The sequence below is a fragment of the Crotalus tigris genome, unplaced genomic scaffold (assembly GCF_016545835.1).
Source record: "Crotalus tigris isolate CLP2741 ecotype Arizona unplaced genomic scaffold, ASM1654583v1 scf7180000017666.379230911805:20528666, whole genome shotgun sequence".
Classification (NCBI taxonomy): Eukaryota; Metazoa; Chordata; class Lepidosauria; order Squamata; family Viperidae; genus Crotalus; species Crotalus tigris.
Genome location: NW_024096552.1, coordinates 10,493,847 through 10,507,543, shown reverse-complemented (window position 1 = coordinate 10,507,543; position 13,697 = coordinate 10,493,847). Strand labels below are relative to the sequence as shown.

General features: G+C 37.3%; 1 protein-coding gene across 2 annotated transcripts in view; it reads right to left on the bottom strand.

The window, feature by feature from the left end:
- The window catches only part of LANCL2 (LanC like 2), a 32,335-nt gene extending 18,883 nt beyond the window's left edge, over positions 1-13,452 (bottom strand). The window contains exons 1-2 of one of the 2 annotated variants that reach the window (XM_039336679.1): positions 12,063-13,452; positions 5,614-5,746 (exon numbers count right to left, since the gene is read on the bottom strand). In XM_039336679.1, the coding sequence (XP_039192613.1) occupies positions 5,614-5,746; positions 12,063-12,281 (352 nt within the window). In that variant the 5' untranslated portion in view covers positions 12,282-13,452. The remainder of the gene's footprint in view (positions 1-5,613; positions 5,747-12,062) is intronic. The other variant, XM_039336680.1, reaches the window with a different exon arrangement.
- Between the last annotated feature and the right edge of the window lie 245 nt (positions 13,453-13,697).

The following is a 13,697-nucleotide window of genomic DNA, read 5'->3' as shown; positions in this document are numbered from 1 at the left end:
GGAAAGAAATGCAACTGTAGATCATTATGTACTGGTAGAGCTAGCTCCATATCAATGTATAGTTTTCATAGATACTAAATAAGAACAAGATCAACCATGCAGTATTTCATAGGACAATTCCCAAGAAGGTCAAAGAGATATCTCCCAAGATCACCTTCTGATAGCACTGTAAAAAGGAGGACCATTTGAACTCAAGCTGTTCAGATATTCAGGGATCTCAACAGAATTCCTATTTCTCTGTTTTGTTTTCAGTACCTGGTGCGTTTTGTCTATTAGGCCTATCAAATACAAAGTGAGAAAATGCACTGGCTTCAAATGATGGCATACTTAATTGTTCAGAAAATAAGAGTACCTGGGCTGTAAAACTAGATCAAGTATTTGAAAAATATCCTGTAAATGATAATTCACTTCTGTGCTACTGCCAAGAAAATTACTTGAGTATGTGCACAAAATTATCAAGAATCCTTGACTCAAAGAAGACTTTATTTTAATCTACTGATAGATCCATGACTCTAGATCAACATTTCTCAATTGGTGTCCTTCAGAAGTATCAGGATTAGGGAGTTATAGACCCAATACCATGAAATGAATCAGGTATACTTTAGATAGCTTAACAAATAGACCAAAAATACTACTACTAACTATATGCTGTGTATAATAATCATTGTTTTCTGTATTGGTACCTTGGTACTTGACTGCTTCAAAACCCATTGAATTTGGTACTCAATGCATTTTGACACAAAAGTAGAATGGATGGAATGGAACAGAACAGAACAAAAGAATAATTATTTATTGGCCAAGTGTGACTGGACAGACAAGGAATATCTGCGCTGTATAAGCTCTTAGCGTACACACAACAAAGTGGTAAGTCATGACTGTAAAGATACAGTCATAAATCATAATACAAATAAATGATAAATCATAAGATACCAATTAGGAGAAGATAATACGTAAGATGAGAAGAAAAGGATAATGAAAATACAGGTACTCCTTGACTTATGAACACAATTGAGCCCAACATTTCTATTGCTAAGTGAAACATTTGTTAAGTGAATTTTGCCATTTTATGTCCTTTCTTGCCATGATTGTTAAGTGAATCATTGCAGTTGTTAAGTTAGTATCATGGTTTTTAAGTGAAACTGGCTTCCCCATTGACTTTGCTTGTAAGAGGATTGTAAGAAAGATATTGCAGCGGTCATAAATATTAACCAGTTGCGAAGCATCTGAATTTTGATCATGATCACGGGATGCCGCAACGGTTGCAAGTGTGAAAAATGATTATAAGTCACTTTTTTCAGTGCTGTTGCAACTTTGAATGGTCACTAAATGAACTGTTGTAAGACAAGGATTACCTGTACAGCCCTATTATGTGGGTAAATATGTGTTGTGGGAATTAGGTGTTTAGCAGAGTGATGACATATTTGTCTATATTTGTGTCTAGTTGTTTTGGCATACAAATGCCAAATGTCCAGTATTCGTTGTTTGTTTGGTACTCTGTGATAGGAAAAGAGCGATGGCCATGGGGAACAGACAGGAAGTTAGTCATGCTGGGAAGATTGCTGACATAGGAAAAGGAACAGGCAGGAAGTCCTTCCCAACTTACACAAAAGGTTGTGATTTGTTTGGCACTCATTTTTAGTACTCATCGAGCTTCCCAGACCCAATTAATGGTGAGTACTAAGATACCACTGTATTTTGTGACACTGAAGAGAAGTGATTTAAGAAATAATGCATTTTGCTAAATCATGTTATTTACTGAAATACATTTAAAATGCAAAAACACTTATTAGGTTTAAATTAAACAGGTTAAAAAAGAAAAGCTATATGTGCTGCGGAACAAGTGATGGCCCTTTATTACAAAAATATTGGTTCCCAATTCAATTAACTTTCAGTTGTCCTTGCCTGTCTCACAAGACCTACAGCTGCACAATGAATAACAACATGTAATATATCATTCTGGGCTTCTTCAAGGAGAGGATGGATACAATGGGTAGAAAAAAAATAAATTCCAAAAATAAAAGTACCGGTAATATGAATAGATTTACATTTAACTCACATAAAGCTCCAAAAATATTTTAACACAGTGTTGTATTTAAATGTTCATGTTCAAAAATAAGGCTTGTCCTAGGAGACTGGCACGATTCCTCTTTATTTCTTACTGTATGCAAAAGTTTGAATTCTTTCATCATGACTCAGGAATGAATTAGCAATGAACTATCTGCATTAGAATTTTGTTCTATTACATTTCTAAAAAGAAAAGCAAGCGAAAAGCAGCAATATTTTTTAAAAAGCTACATTTTACCAGCATTAGGCTGTTTCCATTTTTTAAAAGCAAACAAATCACGAATGCTACAATTTTGTCATCTCTCCTCCTACAGAACCATCTGTCTAAAACACTTTGCATCCTCCAAAGCCATTAAAGAAGAACAAGCTGAAAGATACTGATCTCTTTTAATAATAGAGAGTGGGCTAATCTGCTTTCAAATTTAACTTTTGTTTGGGACAAAATTAGAGAAGTCAACGTGCGTTATCAAAATACCAGTTTTTCAGGTCACTCCCTAAGCTAATCCCTGGAAGTAGTTGCTGGACAACGCTGTAGAACAGAGAGTAGGGAGAAACAGCTCTCCAATAGTGATTTGAGCATCTGATTTTGGGGACTTCTCCTCAACTGTTTCAATCCCAGATCATCATTATTACAATTTATCCAAATCAAAAATTACTGCCTAACTCTATTCTTATCTCTTCTTTCCTCTCTCTTTCTTTGTTAAGGATCTTTTAGGTTTCAAATTATTTTGGGAGTCTTTTCAGCTATATTGTGGAGCTAAAAACATGATAAAAATAAATGTTAAATTTTGGATGAATTGCATAAACTTTGATTGCAATAGGCTTTAAATGAAGAACTAGGGACCCAAAGGTAGAGGTCTGAAAAACTATGTATGCTATCTTGTACCTCTATGTACACTTTGTCCTGCAAGCAATGCATATACTGTGCCCATAAATTGCATTCCATTCCTAACATCAATTCTTCCATATTTATTTTGCTACCTTATATTCTAGTCAGCCAGTCCCGGGGAGAAGTTGTACAGAACATTCAAGCCTTGGATAATACATTTCAGGGTAATACATTCCACATTCTGCAATTCATTAAGCATTGCCTCTAAGAGACACACATATAGGTATGCATGTACTTCTCCCTAATCCCCCTCCTACTCTCCAAAACTTCAACAACTCTGTCTTGCCATCTCTGCCTCTCAGAGACTGAATCTGTAGATTCTTTTTTGTTTTAGTTTGCTCTATATTTCTTCCTGATGAATCTGCTGCTTTGAAAACAAATTCTTTTTGTAGATTTATAATATTAATAATAGAGTTGGAAGAGACCTTGGAGGTCTTTTAGTCCAACATCCTGCTCATGCAGGGAACCCAATACCATTTCAGACAAATGGCTGTCAGTCTCTTCTTAAAAACTTCCAGTATTGGAGCATTCACAATTTCTGGAGGCAAGTTGTTTGTTTTTTTAAAAAATGTCTTGCACGTATTTTATAAGTTGATCAAACCTTTTTGAAAAAAAATCAACTAAAGACTGCATCTTGCTGGCCAGACTCTGTTTTCCTCCTTGGGTATCAGCCTCCTCCTTCTCAGCATAATACGATCCACTATTACTCAAAGCAGAGAGAGAACAGGAAGGTAGGAGCGAGGGAGATATTTTCTGAGTATTTTGATCCAAAAAGTTTGAAAGTTAATAAAATACAAATCCAAAGTCATGTGTTATGTTTCCATAAAGAGCAAAAATTGAAGAAAGCGATCAACTAAATCAAGGAAAGAAAGCCAAAACAGAAAACAGAAAGAATCAGCAGAGGTTGAAATAAATCAGCATTCAGCCATCAAATTAACCTTTGAAGATATAAACAAAAGCAAAAGTTCAAAAAGTAAACTTAAAAATTCCAGGCATGCTTATGATAAAGTGCTGCTGGTCAGAGGATGGCAACGTCTATTGACGTTTCAATTGCTTCCACAGGGAGCTGCAATCTAAATGACTTCCCCTCCCAGGTGGGTCCACAACCATCCAAAAGTCATCTTGGGTCAATCTTAAGGGCCCCCATTCAAATCCAGGGGCCAAGACTGCCAAAGAACCAGCTCTGGCAGCAAAAATAACAGAACATAAGAGAAAAAAATCCTCTTACACCTCAACAGTCATTTTGAGGGGGTGGAGTTTTACTCAAAGTCATTTCTGTTTTAAGATAGGGAATCCATCAGGGTGAGGGGAAAGGGGGATTATAAATGTGCTAAAACTGGACAGATTATAGACTAAATTAATTTAAATATTCTACATTCTTTAAATATTTCATCTGGACTCCTTATAGCATTCCTACAGACCCAGAGAAAATTGTGTCACCATGACTAAATGTATTTCAAGCCTGCATTAAAAGGAAGAATTCCTTTCTCTATGTGATCAGACATTTTATAAAAAAATCTAAACATCTGATCTTCTGAAGTGAACTAAAGAGAAGATGGAGGATGTATGCAAACCAAACCAGATTCAAACCAGATTCAGCATGGCTGAAACTTTTCTGCCTTAATTTTTTTTAACATATGATCTATATATTTCGCTACCATGATATAAACAGATTTGAGATTCTAGACCAGTGATGGCGAATCTTTTAGAAACCGAGTGTCCAAACTGCAAACCAAACCCAAGAATGTATCATCGGGTGCTGGGTGGGCGTGGCCCATTGGGTGGGCATGGCTGCGGTGATAATGGCAGACTGGGGTGGGACTAAAAAGTTTAATCAATCAATTCCAACTTTGCGAGATCTTTTTTTTTTCCTGTGAGAAGTTGAAATTGATTGATCGAACCTTTTTTTTTTGCACACGGCGGCAGAGGCCTAAAGCGAAAAGATTTTATAAAACCTGGCTGAAGGCCTAGGACTGGGGCAATGGCGTGTGTGCCCACAGAGAGGGCTCTGCGTGCTATAGGTTCGCGGTCCTAGAAAGAGTGCAGAGAATAGTAACAGAGATGATTAGGAGATGGAAGCTAAAACATATGACGAATAACTGCAGGAATTGGGTATGTCTAGCCTAGTGATAAAATGGATCTGGGGTGACATGATAGCAGTTTTCCACTATTTGAGAGGCTGCCACAAAGAAGAGAGGGTCAATCTATTCTCTGAAGCATCTGAGGGCAGGACAAGAAACAATGGATGGAAACACATCTAAGAGGGAACCAATCTAGAACTAAGAATAAATTTCCTGACAGTGAGAACAATTAATCAGTGGAATGTCTTGCTTCCAGAAATGGTGGATGCTCCATCAATAGAGGTTTTAAGAAGAGATTGGACAACCATTTGTTTGAAATGGTATAAAGTTTCATGCCTGAGAGGGAGGTTGGAGTAGAAGACCTCCAAGATCCCTTCCAACTCGTGTTATTGTGTTCTGTATCTTCTTCACAATACTGTTAAATCTGCTACAGATGTATTCATGAAAGGGGAGACAAAACATTATCAACAATTGGAATATTAACAGAATGCAACTTGAATGTAAAATCTAGTGCTTCGTATATATAATGAAGGTCTTATGACTTTCCAAATCAATTATCAAAGAGTTCAGGTATCTCACCTGTCCAGCCAGTATATGCAGAGCAGTCATGAGGATCTGCTGTTTTTAATCCTTCTTCCATTTGCTGCAATAAGTCTTTAATTTTACTTGTAATTTTCTTATTAAAATATGAGCTGATCTGCAAAAAATAAGGCTAGAAATGTTTAAGACATATTATGTGCATAGAGAAAGGTGATTCAGATAACAAATTAAAGCTTCGTGAATAAAACACACAAATCTTAAACAATAAATTACATTTACATAATCATATTTAAGCAATAAATCACATTATAATATAATGTATAAACATTGGGGGGAGGGTATAAAATGTTTGGGGACTGAAACATTTTAACTCTCAAAAGTTTCCGCTTTGGATGGAATGGGTTATTTCACCTGAATTGTTCAAACCTTACTGGAAATATTCCAGTTTGAAATGCAGCATTTTGACTAGAAAACAGGAATTACAATACTCCTCCTTATAGAGCAGTAGATTTCAGCATGTCCCAAAGACAGTTCTGAATTTGGAACACATATTTTGTATTTAACCATTTTGATCCTTTCCTAATTACACAAAAAGCAAAAAAACCATATTAAAATTTAGCATTATATATGAGCTCAGTCAGCATGTTTGTTTAGCATTCAAAGGAATATAAGAGACCCAGCAACTTTGAGACTTAGTGTTTCATAATGACTTTTAATTACTCTGGTGAAGTAAAACTTTCAACAACTTCTGACTCTGCTTCAATCATTCTTTTTTAAAAAAACTTTATAAGGATTGTTATGGCAGCTAAGAGAAAAATAAATGGCACCCATTTATTATTTCTTGCTATATGATTGCATGCTTTCAGTAGGGTTTCATTCCAATTTCCTTTGTTTTTCAACTTCTCTTTGAAACAAGAATTTTGTAGTTTAGCCTTAACAATGGATTTCACCCAACCAATTGTTCATAGCTAGATGAGGAGGAAGACAAGAAGCAACTACAGGTGTTTATGTTGCTAAATGAGACATTTGTTAAATGTGTTTTGCCCCATTTTATGACCTTTCTCACCACAGTTGTTAAATGAATAATTATAGTTGCTAAGTTACTAAGTGAATCTGGTTTGCTTGTCAAAAGGTTGCAAAAACTGATTACGTGACTCCGGGGCACTGCAATGTCGTAAATATGAACCAGTTCTCAAGCATCCAAAATTTGATCATGTGACCATGGGGGATGCTGCAACAGTCGCAAGTGTGAAAAATGATCATAATGGTCAGTTATAATTTTTTTCAGTTATTACTTTGAACTGTCACTAAATGAACAGTTGTAAATTGAGGACTACCTGTACTATGATAACACCCTTTTGTGGCTAGTGATCCTGAATGATGGTGGCTGTTCTTTCTTAGTTGGCAACAATGCATGTTGCTAGTTTAAACCATAATGCAACAGAGCAGGAGTATTAGCAGGAAGTGATATAACCTAATAGCAGTGCACAAGACAGGTACACAAACATTATATTAAGATTTAGGTTTGCATTATAAAATATCGACCATTATTTGGGCTACATAGTCAATGCAATATTTTTACAGAGGAGTCCAACAAATCTGTCAACTTACTGAGTTGAATTTTAGCTACTGGAATGTGAAAATATGCAGAAAATAATGGGCTGAAACCAGCCAATCCATCACACAATATTTTTTTAAAAAATATTTTATTGTTTTTTTAATTTTTAAGAAAAAGTACTCAGGACACACTGTGATATTTGAGTAATCAGACATTCCAAAGTAAAAATATAAACAACTCAACTCAATACATTCACTGTCTCCTCTCTATTTCCCTCAAATAACATAATACGTTTAAAATATTCCATTTCTAAATTAAATTTCTATTACTAATAAACCTGTTTTAAAACTTTATCAGTTTACAATTACCAAAATCAAATTTCACTTTAACTCAACAAGTTATCAATTCAGGTATTCCTTCCAGATATATTCTAGTTCTTAATTTCTAGGGAAGTAATTCCAAAAAGGCTCTTTTAGATAGCAAAAACAAAATAGAATAGAGAGAATAACAAAGAAAAGTCTCACCAGGATTCACCACGGGGGTTCTTACATCTTAGATGTTCTTTGACTTGCGGTTTGAAGCAGCAGGGTGATCGGCCATTTTACTGGCCGATCTTCTTCTCCGTTGGCCCTTAGAGATGGCTTGGACAGCTGAGGGAGCTGCTGCTCCTCAGCAGCCGAGCAGAGCCTCCTCGACAGAAGTCGCACCCTCCAGGGCGACTTTGGACCCGCATAAGGGTCTGCCAGCGGAGGGAAAGCTAGCTGACAAGGAGAGAAGTCTCCCCGTGTGACTAGAGATGCCGCGAACCGGAAATCCCATCACACAATATTTTGAAGGGATGATTTATTCATCTAATAAAGAGAAAATATCCATCTGAATCCATAAGATTTCCAAGAAGGTATGATTTCTTTAGAAGAGGTAGTATTTTGTGAAGAAAAACTAGCCTACAATTTGACAATATTACAATTATGGGCCACTGGCTAATATTTCCTTTCTAAGCAGTGTCTTAGCAATTTTTTTTACTTTTAAAAAAACGGATTCATTTTCAAATCTATTTAAATTCCTGCCTTTAGTTATTCTCTAAGAAGAAATTCCTTAAATATGTGGTTCTGTGGACTGTCATGGATTTCTCAATGGTTTTTCATACCATTAGCCATGACATCATTGTAAATACATATACTCAGCTGGAATGTGGGCTTCATTATTTGATATCAATACCTTGGCATAATCTTGGAACTGTAGATTTTTAAATACACATATATGTATTAACTCCAAACATTTAAATTAGTGCATACAGTTCAAGCAAAAAGGGCCATTTTTTCCCTGCTTGCTATATCAATTACGGCAAAGATTTCTGTCAGTTTGTAAAAATGGTCTTTTTGGGACCATAATATGTGATTTACCAAAACAGTAACTCTGAGTCTTCAATATAAATAAAAAGCAAGAGCAATCCTAAGTGTATGCCAAATAACTAAACATCACTAAATCATCTGAAGTTGTCCCAATTAATTATTCCCTCAAGCTAAGTAATGTTTGCCATTAATTATCATTAGTCTTAAACTCACTCCTTAAAGAACCATTTAGAGCAGGGATAGTCAACTTTGGCTCTTTTATGCCAAGGTTGACTACCCCTGAGTTAGAGTCTAAACTAAATCTTAATTATATGGAGCATGCTGTTCAAAATATGAGGGTACATATACTTAGTGAATTAATTTTTAATACTCACAGTTCAATTATGCAAAGTCTATTTTAGTCCTAGATCTTGGTTAAAAATTTTCCTCTTATAACCTGACAACTGAAGGCAACTGCTGATTATGCTCTGCAAAGCATCTGTTATAACTTAGGAACTCAATTTATATTTGACAAAATATTATGATTCGGTGATAATGGTCATGACATTACAGAATCAAAATGACAAGCAGCACTTATTATGCATATCATTTGCTTATTAATTTGAATATAAACATTGATTTGGAGAAAATATATAGATGCAGAAATGGAAAGTTGGGGATGAGACAGATAGGGTATGAGACCAAAAGCAACAAATCCACTTGTAGATGTGAACTGTACATAAGCACTCATGGTAGGAGCTGTAGATTTCAGAGACGAATGAATTGGGAAGTCTGACGTGACATTTTTTCTTTTTCTTATCTACAGTTCATATTTAAAATACATATTTTAGATTTTTAAAATATAACATTCAGATTTTCTTTAGCTAAAACCTTTTTCTGCCTTTCTCTACTGCATCAAAATAGAACTTTTCACCTCTCCTTAGGGATAGAAAAGTGAAAGTTCTATTTTGATGCAATTAGGAAGCAGAAAGATTGCAGTTCTGCTTTGCGGAACTTTGCAAAGTGAAGTTCACTCACAGGATGTCTCCAAGTTGGAGGAATCCTTTCTGGGGAACATCTGGCCTTGCAATCAATACCATTTTAATTTTTCACAAAAACCCCAATGGAGATCCAGTGACATTGTTTTGCTCGAAAGAAAGATATTGCAGCTTGGCAGATTTGGCAGCTGCCAGTGATACTGTATTAGTGTCAATTCTGTATCCTGGAAACAATTCAGGATACAAGCATTTCAGATTTGTGAACTACCAAGTGACAGCCAGATATCCATATATGGCAGCCTACAAGGTACTCAGTTCTCAATTTCACTTTGCATTCAACAGCAATAGCAATAATAGACATTCAATGATTTTAGGGTTATTCTGAATCTGATTCTTTGTGATTGATAATGAAAAATAAGTATTATTATATAAACAGCATGTTTGGGGATGGGCATGTCATTAATAATTGTTCACAGGGAATAACACACAGGTTGTCAATCTTTGCCATGCTGAGAAAAAAGCAACTAAATTATCTTGAGACAATATTTTGGTTTTTGGGGCAAGAGAAAAAGGCAAAAGGTTTATATTCTAAACGGAAAAATCCACTATATAAAAAAGGGACTTAAAAGAAAAATGAGGAGAGATTTTGGAAGCCAGAATTGGCACATTAGGAAAGTATCAATTTATTAATTTTTTGCAAGGCTGAAATAAATGCCTGAGACAAGGCATTAAAAGCCTAAACATCAGTTTTATATTCTTACCTAAATAACTATGTATTGAACTGTGAACTCGCCTGGGCAGCACATATTCCAACTCTTATTGAGCAAAATAGGTAACAAAAGTATTTTAATTTTATAGTGATAGTCACGGGAATTGGATTTCTGCTTTTTTTGTTTTGTTTGCTTATTTTTTTCCTGTTCATTCCTAGACAAGTTTGCTTAAAATACAAATCTAAGGCATGTGGTGGGATGAGCAAGGTGAGTGCATTAGTTAATAACTTGCCAAACATCATTAGTTGGTTGGACCCTGAATTTTGTTACTATAATCCTGGAAGATTCAAGGAGCTACCAAAAGAGAGCTATAGGTTGCTTATTTCAGGTTTAGAACCAGAGAATATGTCAATGGGCAGATAGCCACACTTCTTAAAGTAAATCCTACAGGAGTCAGTAAGGCTTATTTCTGAGTTACAGATTACCAAGGTATAATTTGGATTTTCCTGTCATCTGCTTAAAGATGTCAGTCCATTCTACAATCATTCTCCAAAAGCTTTCTTTTGCATAAATAACCTTTCTATAATTTGTTAAGTTGAACTGGCTCAAATAAGCAAATTCTATTTCAGAACATGGGAAAATTGTTGCCAGATTACCAGAGACCTTAACACTTCCCATTATTAAAAAAGATTGCTAATTAGAACATACTAAACTGTGCTTCCAATATATACCGATTCAGTATTTATGTCCCATGAAAGAAAATCTATAGAAATTAGTTCTGATGTATAGACAGACTGGGATAATTCTCAATAATTGATCAAAATGCAGGTTTTATGCTCCTCTGAAAAAATTCACCACAGCTCAAGAAATATCAGTTATTTCCTTCAGATCTATTTGCTAAGATATTGGAATATTAATGGTGGTGATCTATCACTTCATATGACAAGTACCCCAATTTATACTTCCACCATATTTATTTCTTAGATTTTTATCCTTAGTTTTTTGTCACCTCAACATTGCTTATATATCTAATGCTCCTGTCTCCTATTTTCACACAGCCCTGCAAAGTGGTTGGATTGGGTTGGTAGACAGTGACAGGCCCAAAATCACCCAGCAGGCTTGAATAGGAGTTCCCACACATATTCCTAAAAATCTGAAAAATCAGATAAGGCTCATAGGATGAAACTCCGCTCCTCCATTGACATTACAGCAATTTCAGTATATGAAGTTGAAAGTGGAGATACAAAAATAATTATTAAAGAGGGAGGGAATTTCTATATTCAATGAGCATGTGGGAAAGTAATCATCTCATTATATTTTCCACCAATCTGTAATTAATATGTGATAGCTAACGTCACTGACATACTCTTTTTACAATCCTACAGACAAGGAAGCAGCCTTCTATACAGTTTCTGACATTTACGGAGCTTTGATTAGCTCCCGTTCCAAGTTCTTCCATACGCTTGGGTGTGGAGAAAGGCCTGGAGGGGAAGGAGCCTAGTATTAACGCGAGGGACCTAAAAGAGGGAGAGAGAAGACACAAACGCTAACCGAGAACTTAGAAGGAAAAATAAACATAGACATCTGCTATCCATGACGGAACGCCCAGATACCAAAAGACCTCCTTTCCTCAGGACAGACATCCGGTCCCCCAGAAGGCTTAGGATACGAAATATCCCAATCCAACCCTCCTGGCTGGCTTTTTGAAACGGGGATGTCAGGACAGACCTGCCTGTGGGATGGGGGAAGAACCAACGTTCAAAACAACGAATCTATCCGAGCCTCACAAGAGATTCAGATTTGCTTTCCAGGTTACTGGAAACCAACTGTATTCGGGAACGCCGGCTTTGAGTTCTTAATTTAGTCGCGTCCAGGCCTCTTTCTAGCTTACCTGCCCGTCGCTTTCGAAGGGGAGGGAGTCGTCTCGTTGGGGCGAAGCCGAACTGCATCGATTGTCTTCCGAGTCGCTGGGGGTAGGCAAAGTAGTGCTGGCCGAGGCGGTGTTTCCATAAGGCTGATAATCTGGATATGGGTTGTTGAACGCCCTTTCCTCCATCTCCGCTTCACTTCCCAATTGCACCTTCAATCGTTTGGACATGCCCTCTCCCATCTCAGCCTGCCCCCTGTCCTCCCACCTTCGAACGGCGAGCCAAGCAGGACAAACTCCCCAGCCAGCGATAATAACAGCAACGCGCTTTAGTGGTCGCAAAACGGCAGCTGCTATCAGCGCCTAGAAAGACAGCGGCTGTTGCATGCCAGCCAAAAATTAAGGGGAAGGGGGGGAAGTTCGGCAGATGGTGAAGTTATCTCCCAGGGAAGGTTGAAAATGCGACACGCGTCATCGCGGAGGGAAAACCAAAACAGGATGAATATCTAAAATCCTTAGCAGTTAAGGATTAAACAGTTAGCGCAAGTCCTAGTCAATCTGCAAGATGACAGGACCAATGTGAGACTATTGTTTGTCATTTATCTTCTTTCCAGTCTTAAATCTAGCCAGCTTTCAATGTGTGGGGGCGCAAGTATAAATAATAATTTGTTCCCACCCCATTCTCGGGTCAAGAGTTAGAGAAACACCACACCCTCCCAATGATGGGGCAGTTTCCTGGAAATTTGGCAAGAAAATATAGGAGGCCTATCCCTCCTGCGGCACACCTGGGAGGGGCAGACAAGGGAATTCTCTGGGGCTTGGGGGTATTCTCTAATTCCCCATTTCCGATGGATATATTCCCGTCTCCCTTTTCCGAGACAGGTCAGGCCGTCGCTGTTGTCGCTACGGCACTTATTAACAAACTCCGAGGCTGCAAAACAGAATTTTTGCCTCCTGCCTCTCCGCAACCGAAAATGATCGTCTCCAAAATCATTTTAGATCAAGATAATCAGGATCAGCAAGGGGAAAGAAAACGCAAAGAGTAGACAATAGTTGAGAACTCCTTACGCAGAGACATTCGAGCACGCTGACCAGCAGGGACCATCAGGAGAGTAAAGACAAAAAACAGCCCTTTGAAGCTTTAGTACCCTTTTCTCTTGTTGGTTTTCTGCCCTCTTCTGTTCTGGCAGATGAGCATTCACACTCCCACTAGTCCAGGCACAGCCCGATCCTTCTTCAGCTAATCAGATCAATATTAGTACAAATACAACAAATAAAAGACTGGAAGAAGACAAGAAAATCACAAAGGTAGTGGAGCAGCCACTGATAGTTACTGGCGCTCTTCCCACCCTGGCCTGCAATATTTTCCAGCAGCTTCTGTCTTCCTTTGTAGCTCTGAAGTCAGTGTCTGCTTGCCTTCTGTGCCAGTGAATGAACACGCAAAATCAATTGTAAATGACATAGACTCAGGAGGTGGGAGGGCCTCAGCCAGTTTACCTCACAGTTGTGAAGAGCGTACAGAAACAGCCCTTCCCAACTGACACACACACTTCTATAGAATGCATATTTGTTTCACAAAAGGATGTTGAAGCTGACAAAATGAGTTTTAAAATGTAGTCCTACCTATTGGCAGACTTGCTCAATGTAAAGAAATGTAAT